We start from the raw sequence: 18,813 nt of genomic DNA on the forward strand, positions 1-18,813 counted from the left end.
ACCCAAAATAGGAAAGATGCTACTATCCTTGTTCCCTTACATCTATCAGCCACGTTTGATATCATCAGTCATAGTATCCTTCAGGACCAGCTTCATGTAGTGGCAATGGGTAATACAATATTACATTGTTTCTCCTTTCTCCATCACTGGTTCTACTCAATGTTTAGGGTGGGGGAGGAGAAGTTGAACAAGAAGCCTTTGATTTTTCAGAGTGCCTGATATTCTTACCTTACGTTACCTATTTAATATCTATATGCATCTGATGAAAGAGATCATCCTTCAATTTGAGGTCAGTTATTATTAGCATGCTGCTGATACTTAGGTGTATATTTTGAGTTCTTGCAGGCCACGTTATGTAGCAAAGTCTTGTCTCACTTCACAGAGGCTGTTTGAGCTTAGATACAGAAAAGCTGGCTTAGGTTCAACCCTAGTAAAACCAAGTGGCTGTGGGCGCTTGGTACTTAAAATCTGGGGACCTTCCATCTTGGGGTTGCCCTGCCCTGCTCAAGATTGGTGCACAAAGTTGTCATTTCAGATTTAACATAATCATTTGAATTCATGAAAAAATATACAAATTCATATGATTAGCTATTTAAACTTTCTTCTTTTCCCCTAGTTTGTGTTTGCGCATGTGTTTGCGCATGTGCATTCTTGCAATATTTATTGTAGGGAATGAATGCCAAGATTCATATATGAAAATTCTCTGTCAAGTTCTAGTTATTTGATAGAGGAACAGTTTTTTGAACTTGTGGCCTACATTTCTTGGAGAAAAGTTAACTTCTGAGTTAGCTTACACTAAAATGGAATGGAGACTCTTTTTCTCTTTGCACTTTGACAAGTCAAACATACATTAGAGCGGCTCACAGTAAGATGAAAAGTTTAATTTTGCAGATATACATTACTAATTAACTCTGCAATACAACTCCATTATAGCTTAATCAGAGATGTATTTTCTTTCCCTGGTCACTGTTTACTAGTTATGTTCAAAACCTTCATATCTGAGGTTTTCATAATGTCCTCTCTCTTTTTCCCCCCAATATATCTTCTATGAAATATTACCAAAAATATGGAGAATCTTTCTACAGGGAAACATTGTTGGAATTGAAAGGAAAATACAATAACTTTCATAAGAGTAAGAGATTTCCCATGGCAAAAAACCTTGTTGTTTTATCAGTTCCTCATAGTCACCATACATAAATAATAAATAACTAAAATAATTATTTTTTGTTTCTTCTGAAATAAAGTGAATGTTCCCAGGAAGATTGATGTATCTTGCACTGCGCTATAGAAGGGCACCTCTTTTAATAAAAGAGGATTAAATGAAAATCTCCAGGAAATATTTATTCAGAGAATATTTTTATGATTTACCTAAAGATACTCTGTTTTATTTTATTTATTTAAGAATTAATTATTTTTTCTCCTATTGTGCCTCACAAAGATGCTAGATTTTGGCATAAAAAATGGTGGCCAAACTTGACATTGATTTTTGTTTTTGAAATCTAATGCCATAGAACATTAAAAAATGAAAGAAATATTTAATAGGCTATAAAAATTGAAATCCAGATATTAGCACTTCTCATTCATAGAAAAATATATTAAAATGCATATCATGTTATTTACCCATTACTTATAAACTGTTATAATTCTTGGGTCTGTAAACATTATTTGCACAAAACAGTGCATCACATGGCAAAACTTTTTCCCTTACCTTATTGAGACAGGAATGAGTTGGATTGGGGTGGGTCCTCAGCTAATGACCAGTGGAATTTGCCTTCCTATTGCAATGTGAAGTGTTGGGATTCAAGTTGCTAAGTGATGCACACATGATACCATGTTTTAACCACATTGCTTAGCAATGGAAATTCCAGTCCCAACTGTGGTCGTATGTTGAGAACTGCCTGTAATACTATTTTAATGCTGCTTTTGACATTGCAACCTGCAATTTCCAGATGCCACATGAAGAGAATATGTAGATCTCTCATGATTTTCTTTCACTGCCTAAAAAGGTATCTATCTCTGTCTTGACTCTAAGCCTGATTGGAAAAAAGTAGGTCCTTGTGAGGCCTTTTGCATCTTTCTTAATATATTTGTAGAGTTCTGAGGGGATGGGGAAGGAATCTGGTAAGGAAATATATATGAAATAATAACTCAACACATGGGTTGTCTAGTAGTATCTAAAATTAACTCCATGGGTTTTGTTTCTTCATTTGTTTGTTTTTCTTCTCTCACGGACCCTAAGAATTTAAAGCTATACAGAACTAAGAAATTCATTCATTCATTCTTTCTTTCTTTCTTTCTTTCTTTCTTTCTTTCTTTCTTTCTTTCTTTCTTTCTTTCTTTCTTTCTCTCTCTCTCTCTCTCTCTCTCTCTCTCTCTCTCTCTCTCTTTCTCTCTCTCTCTCTCTCTCCCTCTCTCCCTCTCTCCCTCTCTCTCTCTCTAAATATATTGTCCTAATATTGATTTTAGATTTTTTTTTACAGCCAGTCATCATCTTATTTGTAGATGAAATCTGTAAATGGCTTATTTTTTCTCTTCCTGAAAGATCATAACAGAAAATAACTTGCTCATAAGAATAGATTTTCTTAATTGTCTAAGCTATAATTCTGCATAGTTATCTATAAACTAGAGGAAAAATAAAAAGTTTAGGTTAATTCTCTACAAGATGAATTGAAGGAAAATTATAAAAACACGTAATCTGTATGAAGATATAACTGAATAGCTTATTGGCACACAATAGTTTCATTAAATAATAGGGTTATCAGTTAGTACCAGTTTTACAGATAGAACATGAATAATGTATATTTACAGCAATTAGTGCATACGCTAATTAATGTATGTACAAATGAAACCTCAAATTTTGTTTATCACATAATGTATGAGGATTAAAAGTACACAGAAGAGTAAAGATATTGTGCATGGTTTTGATGCAATCTTTTTTTCTCTGAGATTATTATTTGTAATCTAAAACATCTAGAAAACAGGAAGGGCTCATAGTGATTGAGCCATTTAGGTGATTTATTAGGAAAATTCAAACTATTTTGCATATTTTATATGATTGGGAATGTGACTGTCTTAATAGAATTATTTGCTGTAAAATAAAAAGCTTAAGAAAACTAATACTTTTTGCAGAATAATAACTAAGTTTTCATATGAACTCCATACTCATCTGGAACTCATAGATGTGAGTTTTACACATATTACTTCCTGATAGGAGAGCTGACACCATGGATGTTATATAAAAAGATGGTGTCGCCTATAAGTGAAGGTAGGTATATTTAATAGTACAGGATATATTCCGTTCAATTTAAATGTCTATAGAGATTCTCATTCAGTTTACTTGTCCTACTACATTTTGTTGCATGGAAAATTGACTAACAATAATGAAAAAGTAAGGACGAAAAATAAAAACAACAATTAGAGGAGGTACATATTATTCTCTCTATATTCTATCTTACAATACATAAAATGTAGAGGTTGCATAGTCTCAGATGAAGATAATGACAGTAGCAAAATTACTTTCTCTTCTTCCATTTCAAAACTATAGTACTTCAAAAGATACAAAAATGTATCCTGTGTTACCTTTATATGCACAAAAAGTTATCAAAATATTTTTTTGCTCCTTCTCTGTTTATAAATGTTGTTGTTGTTAATTGCGAATTCATGTCCGACCCATCGCGACCCCATGGACAACGTTCCTCCAGGTCTTCCTGTCCTCTACCATCTTCTGGAGTCCATTTAAGTTCACACCTACTGCTTCAGTGACTCCATCCAGCCACCTCATTCTCTGTCGTCCCCTTCTTCTATTGCCCTCAATCTTTCCCAGCATTAGGCTCTTCTCCAGTGAGTCTTTCCTTCTCATTAGGTGGCCAAACTATTTGAGTTTCAACTTCAGGATCTGGCCTTCTAAAGAGCAGTTGGGGTTGATCTCTTCTAGGACTGACTGGTTTGAACACCTTGCAGTCCAAGGGACTTGCAGGAATCTTCTCCAGCACCATAGTTCAAATGCCTCAATTCTTTGTCGCTCAGCCTTTCTTATGGTCCAACTTTCACATCCATACATTGCAACTGGGAAAACCATGGCAAAATTCTTTCACATTTTACAGTTTAAAATTTAAGATGTTTAGATTTGGCACATAAGCTCTAATAATAGGGCAATAGTATGCAGTATATCTATGTATACAAATCAGACATATTCACAATACTGGAGAGCTATATTAAATTTGTTGCTTTGGTTCCTCCAAGATACTTATAAATTAAAGTGATTTTTAAAGAAGCACATGCCTAATATAAAAAAGCATTATTATTAGAATGAAAGCTGATGTAAAAAACCTGAAGTTTTTATGCTATTTAACATAGGGTAACTTTGAACAAATGAGGAAGAATTGAAGCAAATTAATCTGACTAATTATCTTTAGCACGAAGATCAGTCTTATGACCCTTATAATTAACTTCTTATAATTTCTACCGCTAATTACTAGAATTATTAACAGAGAAGACACTGTTTGAATAAGTTAAAAAAGATTTCTCCTTGATAAATTACTCTGGGGTAATATTAGCCTTGCTTGTTTTTGTGGGTATGTTAAAGAAAATAATTTACATTTTATCAAGCTATCTTGCCTTCAAGATACAATAATTTTCTATTAAAACATGTCTGATTATTGTTAAACCAGGGGTGTTCAACCTTGGCAACTTTAAGACTTATGGACTTCAATTCCCAGAATCCACCAGTTGAAGTTCCCAAAGTTCCCAAAGTTGGACACCCCTGGTTAAAACTGATGTGAAAAGAGGCAGCAGAACCCATACATGGGACAATGGGAAGGAAACATTTAAAAAGAGTCCACCTTCATTAGTTTGCTAAGTCTGCCTAAGAAAACATTTACAGTTTTCAAGATTATGTTTTTAACTTCTAACTGGCATGGCTTTCTGATATCTGTGCGATATTTATTTCCTGGATTTAACAACTATGTAGCTTTTGAGAGTTTGGTATATTGCTGTCTGAATGTACTACATTTCCTACCCTAGTTTAATTTTTTTTAATAAGCCACAATTTATAGTGTACATCTGTTTTCCCCTTTTCTTTTCTTGAAAAATTGATTGGTTATATAATCAATCATGCTCTCTCCAAAGCTTTATTTCTAGATCTATCAGATGCTTTCAAAAGTCTAATAGCAAAGACTGGTTACTTTGAACAATTATAGACAGGTGTATCTTTCCACATTTTTGATAAGGTGACATTAATTTATTTGTGTTAAATTTATATCCTATTTTACCCCTCATGTCAGCATATTTTGCTCTGCAGCTGTAAATGAAATATCTAACCTAAAATGTTAATCACAAGACATTATACATTTTAGAATGTTCAGTTTAGAATATCCAATCAAGAATTGTCTTCATAAGCAGAACTTTTCCTAATATATTTTATTTATTTAAGAAAATGTATATATGGCTGCCCAACTTACTCTCAATGATTCCAGGTGTCTTACAAAGATAAAAAGCTAATATAAAAACAATAACAAGCTATAACACCTCTTCCAGAAACACCAATCAATCAATCAATCAATCAATCAAATAAGTCACTTGATGGGCTCCATCCTACTCTGGGTCCCCAGACCATTGGGAAAATGAGGTCTTCAGGGTTTTGTAAAAGAATGTCAAAGTGGGAGACCAATATTATCTCCATGGTGATGATGTTCCAGAGGGAGGGAGCCACCATGGAATATATCCTTCTTCTTGTTCCTGCTAGAAGAATCTCCTTAGGAGAGGGGATCCATAGCATTTCCTGCCTCCCCACTCTATATACTAGGTATGCCATGTACTCTGTATGTATGTATATGTAGATACATAACATGTAGTATTTTACACTTTCTTCCAACTTCTTGGTCAGTGAAATAATTCTAGGATTTCATAACACAGATGAAAAAGGGAATTCTGAATTATTTAAAATATACCTTCATGCAAACATTTTTTCTGATAGTACATTCTTACTATATTTGCAAGGCAATATGCAAACAATAGTAAAGTGAAACGCTCATAGTGAAACATTATTTTGCACAAACAAGACATGACAAATTTTAAGTCTGAATTACTACAGCTGAACCTAGGAGGCCCTTAGTCTTTATTATAACTATTCTGTTTTTTAATACTCAAATAAACACTTCTATGATTGAGACAATAATTTATTACTGCTTCTTTGTAATACTGGGGAAGGAGGTTCATTCTCAGAATCAAAGAGGACAATATCCATATCTGAGAAGTAAAAGATTGTTCCTTAAAAGAACTAGCTTATAATCAGATCTAACATTCCTCCCAAAAAAACACTGTTTTCAATTAAAACGCACCATTTAATACTGATTTTACCAGAACCATTTCCAAAACCATAGCAGTGAGTCACACCAGACTCAGACCTGCAAACAATTTCTTATATCTATAATTTATTATATATTTATTATATAAATGTTTGTTTTCTTAATCATTTGACACATAACCATTCAATATTCCTAAGCACAGAAATATTTTTCTGAAAAAATATTAATTAATAAAATTAATAAACATATTACAATTAACCTATGGATTCTAACTTTTAAAAATTTCTGTTATTCACTATTCCAAGATGAATACATAAAGACTCTCAACTGGACTACAAAAACTCAATTTTTGTTTCAAAACCTAATCTGATTCATAAATAATATCCCAATGAATACATAGTATCACATTGGCTAAAAAATGTTATATTATAAAAGGAATGATCATTTGGAAAATAGTGGCGTATTCAGAATCTTTTCACATATTACACTTTTGTTACTTTGTATTCATTTGGTTTTGCATTCATTTTCTACAAAATTATTCAAGGAAGGAAACCAACCAGCAAAGCTAACACAAACTAAACTATACTGATTGAAATCATTCTGGTTAATCTTCTCCTTAAATAATAACTATACAATATGATTTATTCATAAGTTACATTTTATTTTTTAATGCAAAATGAGTATTTTTCTTACCTTAGAGAACTGTGCATTTATCCATTTTGTGAATGTTTTCTTTTGAACATCTTCCCTTTCATCTATAAAAGAAAGTACAGTTGTTCATTCAAAATGGTTACTAAAGAATTCATTTCTACAGTATTTGGCTTTTGTTCAATATTATTACTAGCACAAGCTTCACAGATGCTAGAAATTTTTAAAAACTGTTTTTAAAACACAGTATCAACTAATTTCTAATTAAGGTAAAAGGGCAACAATCTCGAAATGCTCAATATCTCAGAATCAGATCAGATTAGTTCATTGTTGGACTATCAAATCTATAAATACATTAATTCAACTATTGGAAATACTTTGATGCCTACTGTCACAAAACTATATATGGATGATTATAAAGTGCAAATGGATAAATGCATTTTAACTCATAAATATTACTTTTACTAACTTAATTAAATGCAGATGTTCTGAGCAGGCATGATTTTCAAATGTAACATGTGGAATCTGTTTGGAATAACATCTGGAAAAAAGATTATCATTATTTTTGACACAGAGGTGGTCTGTTTTTGCTTTCTTATGAGACGTTTTTAAACTACACAGTCCAATTTAGATCTATATATTTCCTGATGGTCTCTATTATTACTTCAACAATTCATTTGACCAAGATTTTAATTTTAACAACCTAAATTCAACATATTATTTTAAAATATTGTAAGGTTTTCTAAACTGAACATAATGTCAAAAAATACCTTTCTAGCTCACCTTCCTTCCATCCCAACCAAGAAAGAAGAAATAGTTGAAAACTAATAAAAAAGGAACATAACCATTCTGAGAATAAAAGTGGTCTTTGACTTGGCCATTTGTTCAGTGACTGTTCTAAATTATGATGATGCTGAACAAAGGGACCTTTGCTCTAAATTATGGCCATTGCAATACCCTTGGGGTCAAGTGTTTTCAGATATTTGGTGGTCCACCCATACTCATGACTTGAAGGAATGCTCCTCCCATTTGCCTATACCCCCCCCAACCTGGCCCACCAGCACATTCTCAATGAAGCTATGTCTAGTTTAGTCATTAAACTATGTCTAGTTTAATGAAGAGTGCAGAGAAGAGCAACAAAGATGATTAGGGGACTGGAGGCTAAAGGATATAAGGAACGGCTGCTGGAATTGGGTATGTCTAGTTTAATGAAGAGAAGGACGAGGGGGGACATGATAGCAGTGTTCCAATATCTCAGGGGTTGCCATAAAGAAGAGGGAGTCAAGCTATTTTCCAAAGCACCTGGAGGCAGGACAAGAAGCAACAGGTGGAAACTAATCAAGGAGAGAAGCAATCTAGAACTAAGGNTGGAAGTTTTTAAGAAGAGACTGGACAGCCATTTGTCCGAAATGGTATAGGGTTTCCTGCCTGAGCAGGGGGTTGGACTAGATGACCTTCAAGGTCCCTTCCAACTTTACTATTATTATTATTATTATTATTATTATTATTATTATTATTATTATTATTATTATTATTATTATTATTATTATTATTAAGAGAAGGAAGAGGGGAGACATGATAGCAGTGTTCCAATATCTCAGGGGCTGCCATAAAGAAGAAGGAGTCAAGCTATTCTCCAAAGTGCCTGAAGGCAGGACAAGAAGCAACGGATGGAAACTGATCAAGGAGAGAAGCAACTTAGAACTAAGGAGAAACTTCCTGACAGTGAGAACAATTAACCAGTGGAACAACCTGCCTCCAGAAGCGGTAAATGCTCCAACACTGGAAGTTTTTAAGAAGAGACTGGACAGCCGTTTGTCTGAAATGGTATAGGGTTTCCTGCCTGAGCAGGGGGTTGGACTAGATGACCTTCAAGGTTCCTTCCAACTTTACTATTATTATTATTATATGTCAAGGCAGCTCTTTGCGTGTTCTAGTGAGCCAGAGAACAAGCCAAGCCCTCCCAGGTCTGGTGGGCCAGGGAGCAGGCTGAGGCTTCTCAGGCTGTGGAAGGATTTGCACAAACTAGTGGGCTATGGAGTAGCTGAAGTTCATAGCAGCTTTTTGTTGCACTGAAGCACCTGCTCCAAACTGTGTACAGCCTGCACCATGCTTCCCAGAGCCTCTCCTGCCCCTGAGACATCCCTGAACTTTTTACTTGTGATTTTGTCTTCTTAACAACCTGTGGGATTGATTAACAACTGCAACCTGAAGTGCTGGGATTGTGGTAACTCAGTAAAGTAGTCACATGTTTCTTGCTTAATAAACACTACACTCAGTGACCAAGGTTCCAGTCCCAATTGTGATTGTTAAGTCAAGGACTACATGTATAGCTTAATAGATGCATAAATGACCAAGAGACAGATGCATAGCAATATGCAATCAGAATTAATTCAAGAATTAGTATTGAGTGGTTTCCTGTTAATGTTCATAGTTATATAGTATTTCAGTTTGCAACCTTGCAACATGCTGAAAAAATATAATCACTTGAATTAACTATTTTAGGAAAAAATATACGATTGAGTTTTCTGCACAAAGAAAGAGATCAAAAATCCTATAAGATATTCTGAAATTAAATTAAATTAAAATATATTTTGAAATATTGTATTTGGATCCCAGACATAGTGGATGATCCACCCATCAATCCATACATACATATACAGTAGAAACATAATCAGTTCCGATATTTTAAAAATGAATTTATGTCAAGAGGGATTGGCTGTGAGGTTTTTATGTCCTGAACATACTCCATTGCTCCTTGTTAACAAATGTTTCTAATATTAGTTAGCATTAGAATTAGTTGTGATGCAGCCAGCATACCTCTGTTCAAACTGAACCTGAATATTCTCATTTCTAATCTATGTTGATGGTTGGATTAAGGTTTTTTTTTAGTACAAATAATGAAAGACAGAGAGAGGAAGGAAGGAGAAGCTTACCTTCTGCCCTAATCATGTAACCATGACAACTTATTTCCTACTAAGCTTGGAACGTACTTCATTTTATTTTTAATATATCTCTGTCTAAAGCATCTTTATCTTATCTGGATTACATTTTAATTCTCTGGCCCTCCTAAATCTACTAAACTTTTCCAACAACAATTCATTTTTTTCCACTCTGAAAAAGGGGAAAATACAGTTGGATGTCATAATCACCTTAATCTTCATAATACTACTAATGATAAATAATTGATTAGTTATTAGGCCATATCAAAATATGAAATAAAAATAGTAATAAGATCATAGTGTACAGTATAAAAGACATCAATAAAATAAATGCAGATCATATTTCTGACTCCTAAAGTTTACCCCAATCAGATTCACATATGCATTTCTCAACTGTATTGTTTTGTTCAGATAAAGGGCCACATTATATGTATTTTTTTATATTCTGGCTGCACATGAAATATATTGTTTTAATGTAATCTCCAAGTTATATTTTTATGTAATATTACTCAATAGATACATGTTAACTAGAGTCACTGGGAATTAGGAGGCCTATAAATTTAATAAATAGTAATTATTATGTCATATAGCCAGATGTTTAGACTGGATTTGGCATTTTTATCCACCTATTGAGTCCTTCCCAAAGACCTGGGATAGGCAGATGTTGTTTGATTCTGTTCATGGTAATTTCTGCAGGAAATTACTTCCAAGTAAAGGTGACTTTTGCAATTAATTCATGGTAATTTTGTTAATGCCAATGGTGTTTAAGTGGTAATCTAGATATTATGAGTTTGCTATTGAAGCAAAACATTGAAGCCCAATGATGTCCAGAATCACAAACAGCCGGAATCATTCACAACAATGAGAATGATTGTTTTCTCAAAGCAAGATTTTTGTTATATTGTTTTACTCTTTTTATGACTGTTTCATAGTTACAGGGTTTATTGTTATGAGCCACCCAGAGTTTCTTAAGATAGGCAACCATATAAATCTTTTATATAAATAAATAAAATATAAACTTTTTGCACTGAAAGATAAAAGGCAATAGAGTACAAGCACGTATGGCTTGTAAGATAGAAAAAGTATCAAGTATATTGAATGGTGTTGGTAATACAGTTTATTTAGCTGTTTTTTACTCCTTATGTTATGCCCTTAAATTCTTTTGCTTGCCTTTTCTTATCTTTTGCATGTTTCATATGATGTTGCTCACCATGAACAAGAACATACTGGATATAATAATAATAATAAAGTTGGAAGGGACCTTGGAGGTCCTCAAGTCCAACCCCTGCTCAGGCAGGTAACCCTATACCATTTCGGACAAATGGCTGTCCAGTTTCTTCTTAAAAACTTCCAGTGTTGGAGCATTCACCACTTCTGGAGGCAGGTTGTTCCACTGATTAATTGTTCTAACTGTCAGAAAGTTTCTCCTTAGGTCTAGGTTGCTTCTCTGCTTGATTAGTGTCCATCCATTGCTTCTTGTCCTGCCCTCAGGCGCTTTGGAAAACAGCCTGACTCCCTCTTCTCTATCGCAGCCCCTGAGATATTGGAACACTGCTATCATGTCACCCCTGGTCCTTCTCTTCATTAAGCTAGACATACCCAATTCCATCAACCTTTCCTTATATGTTTTAACCTCCAGTCCCCTAATCATCTTTGTTGCTCTTCTCTGTACTCTTTCTAGAGTCTCAACATCTTTTTTACATCGTGGTGACCAAAACTGGATGCAGTATTCCAAGTGTGGCCTTACCAAGGCATTGTAGAGTGGTATTAATACTTTGCGTGATCTTGATTCTATCCCTCTGTTAATGCAGCGTAGCACTGTGTTGGCTTTTTTGGCAGCTGCAGCACATAAGGACTCCGAAATCCCTCTCACAGTTACTACTATTGAGCAAGGTACCCCCTATACTATACCTATACATTTGGTTTTTCTTGCCTAAATGTAGAACCTTACTTTTTTCACCATTGAATTTCATTTTGTTAGATAGCGCCCAGTGTTCAAATCTGTCCAGATTCTCCTGTATCCTAAGCCTGTCTTCTGGAGTGTTGGCTATTCCTGCTAGCTTGGTGTCGTCTGCAAATTTGATGAGTTCCCCATCTATCCCCTCGTCCAAATCATTGATGAAGATGTTGAAGAGCACTGGGCCCAGAACAGAGCCCTGGGGCACCCCACTACACACTTCCCTCCATGTAGATGTGGTTCCATTGAGGACCACACGCTGAGTATGGCCGGTCAGCCAGCTACAGATCCATCTGGTGGTGATGCTGTCTAACCCACATTTTCTACCTTATCAAGTAGTAGGTTGTCATCTACTTTGTCAAATGCCTTACTGAAGTCCAAGTAAATTATATCCACATCATTCCTCTGGTCCACTAATTTTGTCACTTGGTCAAAGAATGCAATAAGGTTTGTCTGGCATGATCTGTTTTTGATAAACCCATGTTGGCTTTTAGTAATGACTTTGTTTGCTTCTAGGTGGTCACTGATTCGTTGTTTGATTATCTTTTCCAGAATCTTCCCAGGTATTGAGGTCAGGCTGATAGGTCTGTAATTTCTTGGATCCATTTTTTTCCCTTTTTTGAAGATGGGAACTACATCAGCCCTTTTCCAGTCCTCTGGTGGTTCCCCAGTGCTCCAGGATCTTTGAAATGTATGTACTGTATACATTCTTTCAGATTAGGAAGGATATTGTTTAAAAAAAAACCTGATTTTCATAAGAATAATGGCAAGGTAATTTTTTTGGACTTTTTAGACTTAGCAAAAATTTAAAATATTCTGTGAGAAGACTACAAGAAGAAATTAGATATTTGACTCACCAGGGACTTGGAGAAACATAGTTAAAAGCTACATTTATTTCAGGAATGAGAACCATAACAAGGTTGTCAGCTTCTAAGCTAATGGGAAAGTTAGCACAAAATATATACCCAGCAGATTTCAACACGTTCTTGCTTTAAGTCTTATATCCCTCTTATCTTAGCTTCTGGAAGTGTTCTTCGAAGATGAATACTTGTTTACATGTTCTACATTTCTGCTTTCTTATTCCTATCAATTTCTGAATTAAACTGTTGTCTCTCTGGATGCCAGTTGTAACTTCTGAGCTGCCTTCAAGAGTAACCCCATATAGAGTGTGTTGCAACAGTCCAAATGAGGTGACCAAGTCATGACTATTCACAAATAGACTGTCCTCCATGAAAAAATGCAATTGGTGTGTGGAGACTTTCCTGCTCATAATTGCCACCTGCTCATTAATCAAGAGCCAAGAGTACAGCAGAACTTCCAAACTGCATATCAGTTGTGACTAGGGTTTCCAACTGCATTCAGAGCTAAATGATGGGAGGCTTCCAGACAAAGCCTCCTGTCATCCTTTGCCCAGGTCAAAGTTCCCCACTCATAACCCAATATACAGCCACAGTGAGCTAAGTAATCTAATACTGGGTGGCCAGAAGCATAAACAACACCTTCTAACCCAGGGGTGTCAAACTACTGTCCCGTGGCCAGATGCATCATAACATAACTGTGCCCACCCCATTGCTGGCAATGGCAAAAAAGTCACGATACGTCGCAACATGTCACGTAACGGTGCGAGTTTGATACCCCTGTTCTAACCCTACAAAAGCTAAGATAGATACAAGTAACCACCACCCTTTCCTTTTAATCTATAAAGGGAGATCAGGCAGTTTTACCAAGTACTAAAATCCTCTCTTCCAAAATTTCCAAGACTGTTTACTTCCACTAATCATTTTTTTCAGCGAAGCACTGAAAGGGAGACACACTTCACTCTGAACACCAAGCCATTACAAAATCTCAGAGAATATTGAGACCTCTTTGAAAATTTGCACCACCTTATTATATTTAGCTTTAAGTATGTAGGTTTGATTTCAAAAGCTGCTAGTGTGCAACCTTGGCTTCCCCTTAGTTTTTATTTCTTCACTGATGTTTTGCAAGAGTGTTAATTCCATATTTTGGAGAAATACTATAGACATTAACAGCTGAATCTGAAGAAAATAGTCTTATTTAATATCTTTTTCCATGTTACATTATCATATTAGGAAAAACCTGGCAGAAGTAGTAATTGTATCAATAATGCAATTGTTTCAGTCAAGCTAATTGGTGAAAAAAAAGCATTCCAATATTACCTGGTGAGTGTGTGTGTGTGTGTGTGTGTGTGTGTGTGTGTACATGGGGAGGGGGGAAGAAAGAGAGATTAACTTTAAAAAAAGATGTAGGTCATGACTGACTGAAGATGTCTCTGCAAATCAATGGAGATCAGTCCTTTGAATCTCTCTGGAGAATGGGAGAACCCCCACAATTGCTCTGAGTGGCAGTTCCTTGTGAGGGGATTGTAAAACAGCTGTCTCCTGTGGGTTTGAGCATCAGGAGTTAAGGAAAATGACATATTTGCTCTCAGCAGTGACAGAGCCTTTCATAACAACACTGAGCAAACCAAATTCACTTTCTCACCACATTTAGAAATGTTTGATTTAGACACGTTTGAAACCACCAAAATCAGCATCGGTGTAGCTCTTTGATCCCTTAATGGAAAATCAATATGTAGTTTTTCCTGAATAATCTGAATTTTAAGACAACTGTTCTCTTCATTACCTTAGAGCTCTGAGGAGCAGTTCCATCTTTGTTGCTCTAGCAGAAATTGAAGCATGTTGGGGACCCAACAAAAAAGTGATTCTTGATCTAGCTGGTTCCTTTCAATATCAACATGATGAAATTCTACCTGATGGAATTTTTGATCTAGTAGTTCCTTTCAACATCAACATAGTGGCTCCCAATCTCAATGTTTAGGATCAGAATCCTAACTGAAAGTTATTTGAGATTTAATTTAAAGAAGGTGCTTTCACTTTCCTAAAATGTACAATCTAAAACCTACAGTATACTACCATAAGACATGTGATTACAGCCACGCCTTAGAAACTGAGCAACTGATTATGTAGACCACAGGCAATGTCTGTCCATATCACCCTTACAATGAAGTGTGTCAAACCAGCCAAGATGAGATTTGAATTTGCATTTGAAATAATCATATTACAATGTTTTAATGGTTCTACTCAATTAACATATATGTTTATGGTCATGTCTGAGTGCATGGGCAGGTCTGTTAAATCTACAGATAATTTTAAAAGTATCTAATTCAATTCAACAAAGCAACTGAGAGAATTTAATAACCTACTAATCAAAGCTTTGATTAACTCTATTACAGCTGTATATACTAGAATTGTATAAGAAAGGCATCGGTCACTCTGAACAGAAATCAAAGAAAGGATTTAACAATTCTTTAATTGTTTGCTTTGCAACTTTTGAAATATAAAGTAATCTGATAGACTCTGAATGAAACCAAAACAGCAGGCACTGCATATTTTTATTTATTTTTATTGCTTTTCAATTAATAACAAAAAGAAAAAAGAAAAACATGAAAATAATAGTAATAGTAATATATAAATTACCAAACAGAATAGAAAAAAGAACAAAAAAGTAAACAAAAACAAAACAGTATATGTCATTGTACATCTTTTTGATATATATTATATGACAATCCTTTCATTTTCAACCTAAAGAACCAAACTCTAGGGAATTCCTGGAAGCTTGGCATTCAGACAAATTAGCCATCAATAAACACATAGCAATAAATCACATTTGTACACTATTCAACAGAGACAATAAAAAAGCTAAGAAGGAAATACAAAGACTAGAACACATCCTCTGTAGCCTACATACAGATAAGTAAGGATTAATGCCAAACAATCAAGCAGAAAACAAGGAGAAAAGCGCACTCCCAGCAACACTGGTGGGCAAGCTCTTCATACCCTGCACTGGTGATGTCATCTAGTCAGCTAATGAAATGTCTGTAAGCAAACAACCAATCTCAGAAAACATCAAGAATTCCACAATTCAATCCTGAGACACTTATACTCTCTTCTATGGAAACTTCTAAAATCTTCAATGCAGAATCACCAATATTACTTAACGTGAAAAGTTAGAAAACTAAAGTCCAGAATCAGCCAGTTTAATATATGCTAATGACATTGATTTATTTAAATAATTGTGATTCTCTTATTTTTCCTTGAGGATTCGCGCACTTTCAATTATGCCATCTATTTAAAATATATGATTATTATATATGATCCCACTTTAGAATCAATAATGTATGTTATATTTTATAATTAATTCTAATTAATATACCATTAGTACAATTATGTCATTAATTACCACAAGGACAAAATACTTTAGTTAGAGTTAATTAAAGATCTATGTAGACTGATAGACCACAAGTAATAATTGAAGTCCCTTGCACTTAGTAAAAACTAGAACAGTGAAAATGCATGGTAGATTTAATTTGTAATTTTTTTTAAAAAAAAGCAGAAGTGTCAAGAATCATCAAGAATGTGAGTATGTACATTAATTTTCATTCCTCAAAATGAACTCAACAACTTATGCTTGAAGAGCTTTGTCTAGTTCTTTACTACAACCAACCCAGTAAATAAATGCAATATTATTTGGAGTTGCTATGTAGTATTGAAATTTCTAAATAGTGAAAAAATGTGTTTTAAAAAATACATACCACTTTATGAAATGACAATACTTTCCCATTCTACAGATCATAAATACACAATTGCCAAAATGAGACAATGAGCATTAGCTACTCATTAAGCTAAAATGTAAATGTAATTATGCTTACAATATTGTGTTTAGATGCCCTGTTAGTAGCAAAGCAAATCCAGTGCAGAAAAGTTGTACTTAAGCATAACTACAATTGTTTATTTTCAAAAAAGCTAAATAACCTGATAAAAATCTTAGGCACAAGAAATAAAGAAAAATGCACACAAAGGAAACCCTGGAAAATGTAATGTCTTCATTAATGTAGCAGTTAATCCTCTCAATGCTATTTGTTCCTAATCATGTACTTAATATTAAAGCTAATATGGTACATCCATATTAGAAGCAAAAAAATAAGAAAGGTAAATTGCTTTAATGCTTTCACCATAAATATTTTAAACATTTTAAGGGACTATTAACATTGAATCTTTCCAGCAGTTTGCAAGCAGTTCATTCCAAATCTTGTAACTTTGCAGTGTTTTGAATGACACTGGATCAAACATCATTTTACTTTTGAAATTCTACAATTCTGCAGGTATTCTGACCACTCCATTCCGCCACTGACCAATGTTTCATCTCTTCCAAGCTCTTTTCTCTTTTTAGTGTTTGTTTCTTCAAAATCATCAGTCATAAAGATAATTAAGCCATTTTTACAGTTGTAAGTTGTAAGGCATTTTTAAAAATTATGGAACAGGAATAATAATAGTGTAAAAGTCCCAGAACATGGACAGATGGATCATACACCAGATGTGTATCTTAGAATTCCTCAAGGAACTCAAAGCAATATACACAATACTCCTTCGGCTAATTCTACTCTCAAAACAACAACTTAACATGGTATATTAGTAAATATGTTACTTGTAGTTGAAATGTGGATTTGCACTTGGTTCTCCAAGTACTAGTTCATTATGTTAACCTTTATAGCATTGTCAAAGGAGCTGAACATTCATCCTCGGTTTTTCTAAAGATACTAGGTACAACGATTTTTCTAGATTCTCTTAATTGTACATCCCCCCCTCTTTTAATTTAAAGGTTGACATAAAATGTTCTCTATTTATAGCAGTCTATGATTCACTGCATAATCTATACACACAGAAAGGTTAAAACTAATGCATTCATTCCAAAATTACACCTACAGTATATTTCTAAATTGAGTAAACATTTTTTTTTGCTTTTTTGTTTCTTTGCTAGCTTGCTTGTTGCAAATCTACAGGAATCTTAGTTGTGCCAGACTAATAACAAGATTATTATTTTTTTGCTCTCATTTAACCTAAGAGCTTGACAATTGCATAATCAGATCTGAGATTCTGACTTTGGTATTCTGATTCTTTCCCTCTTTTTTTCTCTGATCAATATCTATGTAATTAAAGAACTCATTATATCAGTGTGTGTGTGTGCGTCTTTATGCAAAATCTGATATAAGAATGGAGTAATCATTACCATGTCAATAAATTGTCTCTATGGAGTGGAAAATAATTTCCTTTTTTTTTTTTTTGGCCAATGCTGTTCTGGTTTTCTTGCTGCATGCATAACACTAAAGATTGTGTCTCCCCCAGGCTTCCTTGGCCTTGATCAAATGATTCTTTGAGCCAGAAGGATCTAAAGCATGGGGTATTCAATCTTACAAACTTTAAGACTTATGGACTTTAACTCCTGGCATGGCTGGCTGGAGAATTCTATGAGTTGAAGTCTTAAAGTTAGCAAGGTTGGATATCCCAATCTAAATGTATTTCATTTACAGGAAAAACTCTGAATATTAGTCATACATGTAAAGTAAAAACGTGTAAAGTAAAACCTGGCAAAACCATATATTTTATCAGACAGATTTATATTTATTAAACAAATGTACATAGGTGAAAAAAAATACATTTTTTTAAAAAAAATGAAAAACAACAATGTCCTGCAAAGGACATTTATTTACCATTGAAAAAACCAAAGATATTGAATTTGTGAGATTTCCACAGCATAAGGTTATTTATTTATAGGAATTTATATTCAAATATATTGTAAAGAACTCTTGATAAAACAATAGGCATACATTACTTTAAAAGCAAAAAAGCAAAAAAGAGAGAAAGAAATGATATGTATAGTTACACTTACTTTTAACATATAACATGGCCCGACGAGAGTTTGGGGCCTAGTGGCGTGGCAGCCTGGCGGCCTGGTGGCCCGGGGACCGGGGTGGCCCGACGGCCTGTAAAAGGGAGGAGTGACCAGAGACGAGGCATACAGTGGCCCGGAGGTTGTACCGGCTCAGCGGCGTGTTATACAGCGGCCCGGAGGACGCGCCAGCACAGTAGCACAGCGGCCCGGG

At 34.5% G+C, this 18,813-nt stretch overlaps 1 protein-coding gene across 1 annotated transcript in view; it reads right to left on the reverse strand.

Annotated features, from left to right (window-relative positions):
* LOC107283359 (dystrophin) overlaps nt 1-18,813 on the reverse strand; it is a 336,632-nt gene that overhangs the window by 249,408 nt on the left and 68,411 nt on the right. Inside the window, exon 2 of the mRNA XM_029283193.1 lies at nt 6,999-7,060. Coding sequence (XP_029139026.1) covers nt 6,999-7,060 — 62 coding nt within the window. The remainder of the gene's footprint in view (nt 1-6,998; nt 7,061-18,813) is intronic.

Source organism: Protobothrops mucrosquamatus, unplaced genomic scaffold (genome assembly GCF_001527695.2).
Source record: "Protobothrops mucrosquamatus isolate PMUCROS unplaced genomic scaffold, P.Mucros_1.0 scaffold34, whole genome shotgun sequence".
Taxonomy (NCBI): Eukaryota; Metazoa; Chordata; class Lepidosauria; order Squamata; family Viperidae; genus Protobothrops; species Protobothrops mucrosquamatus.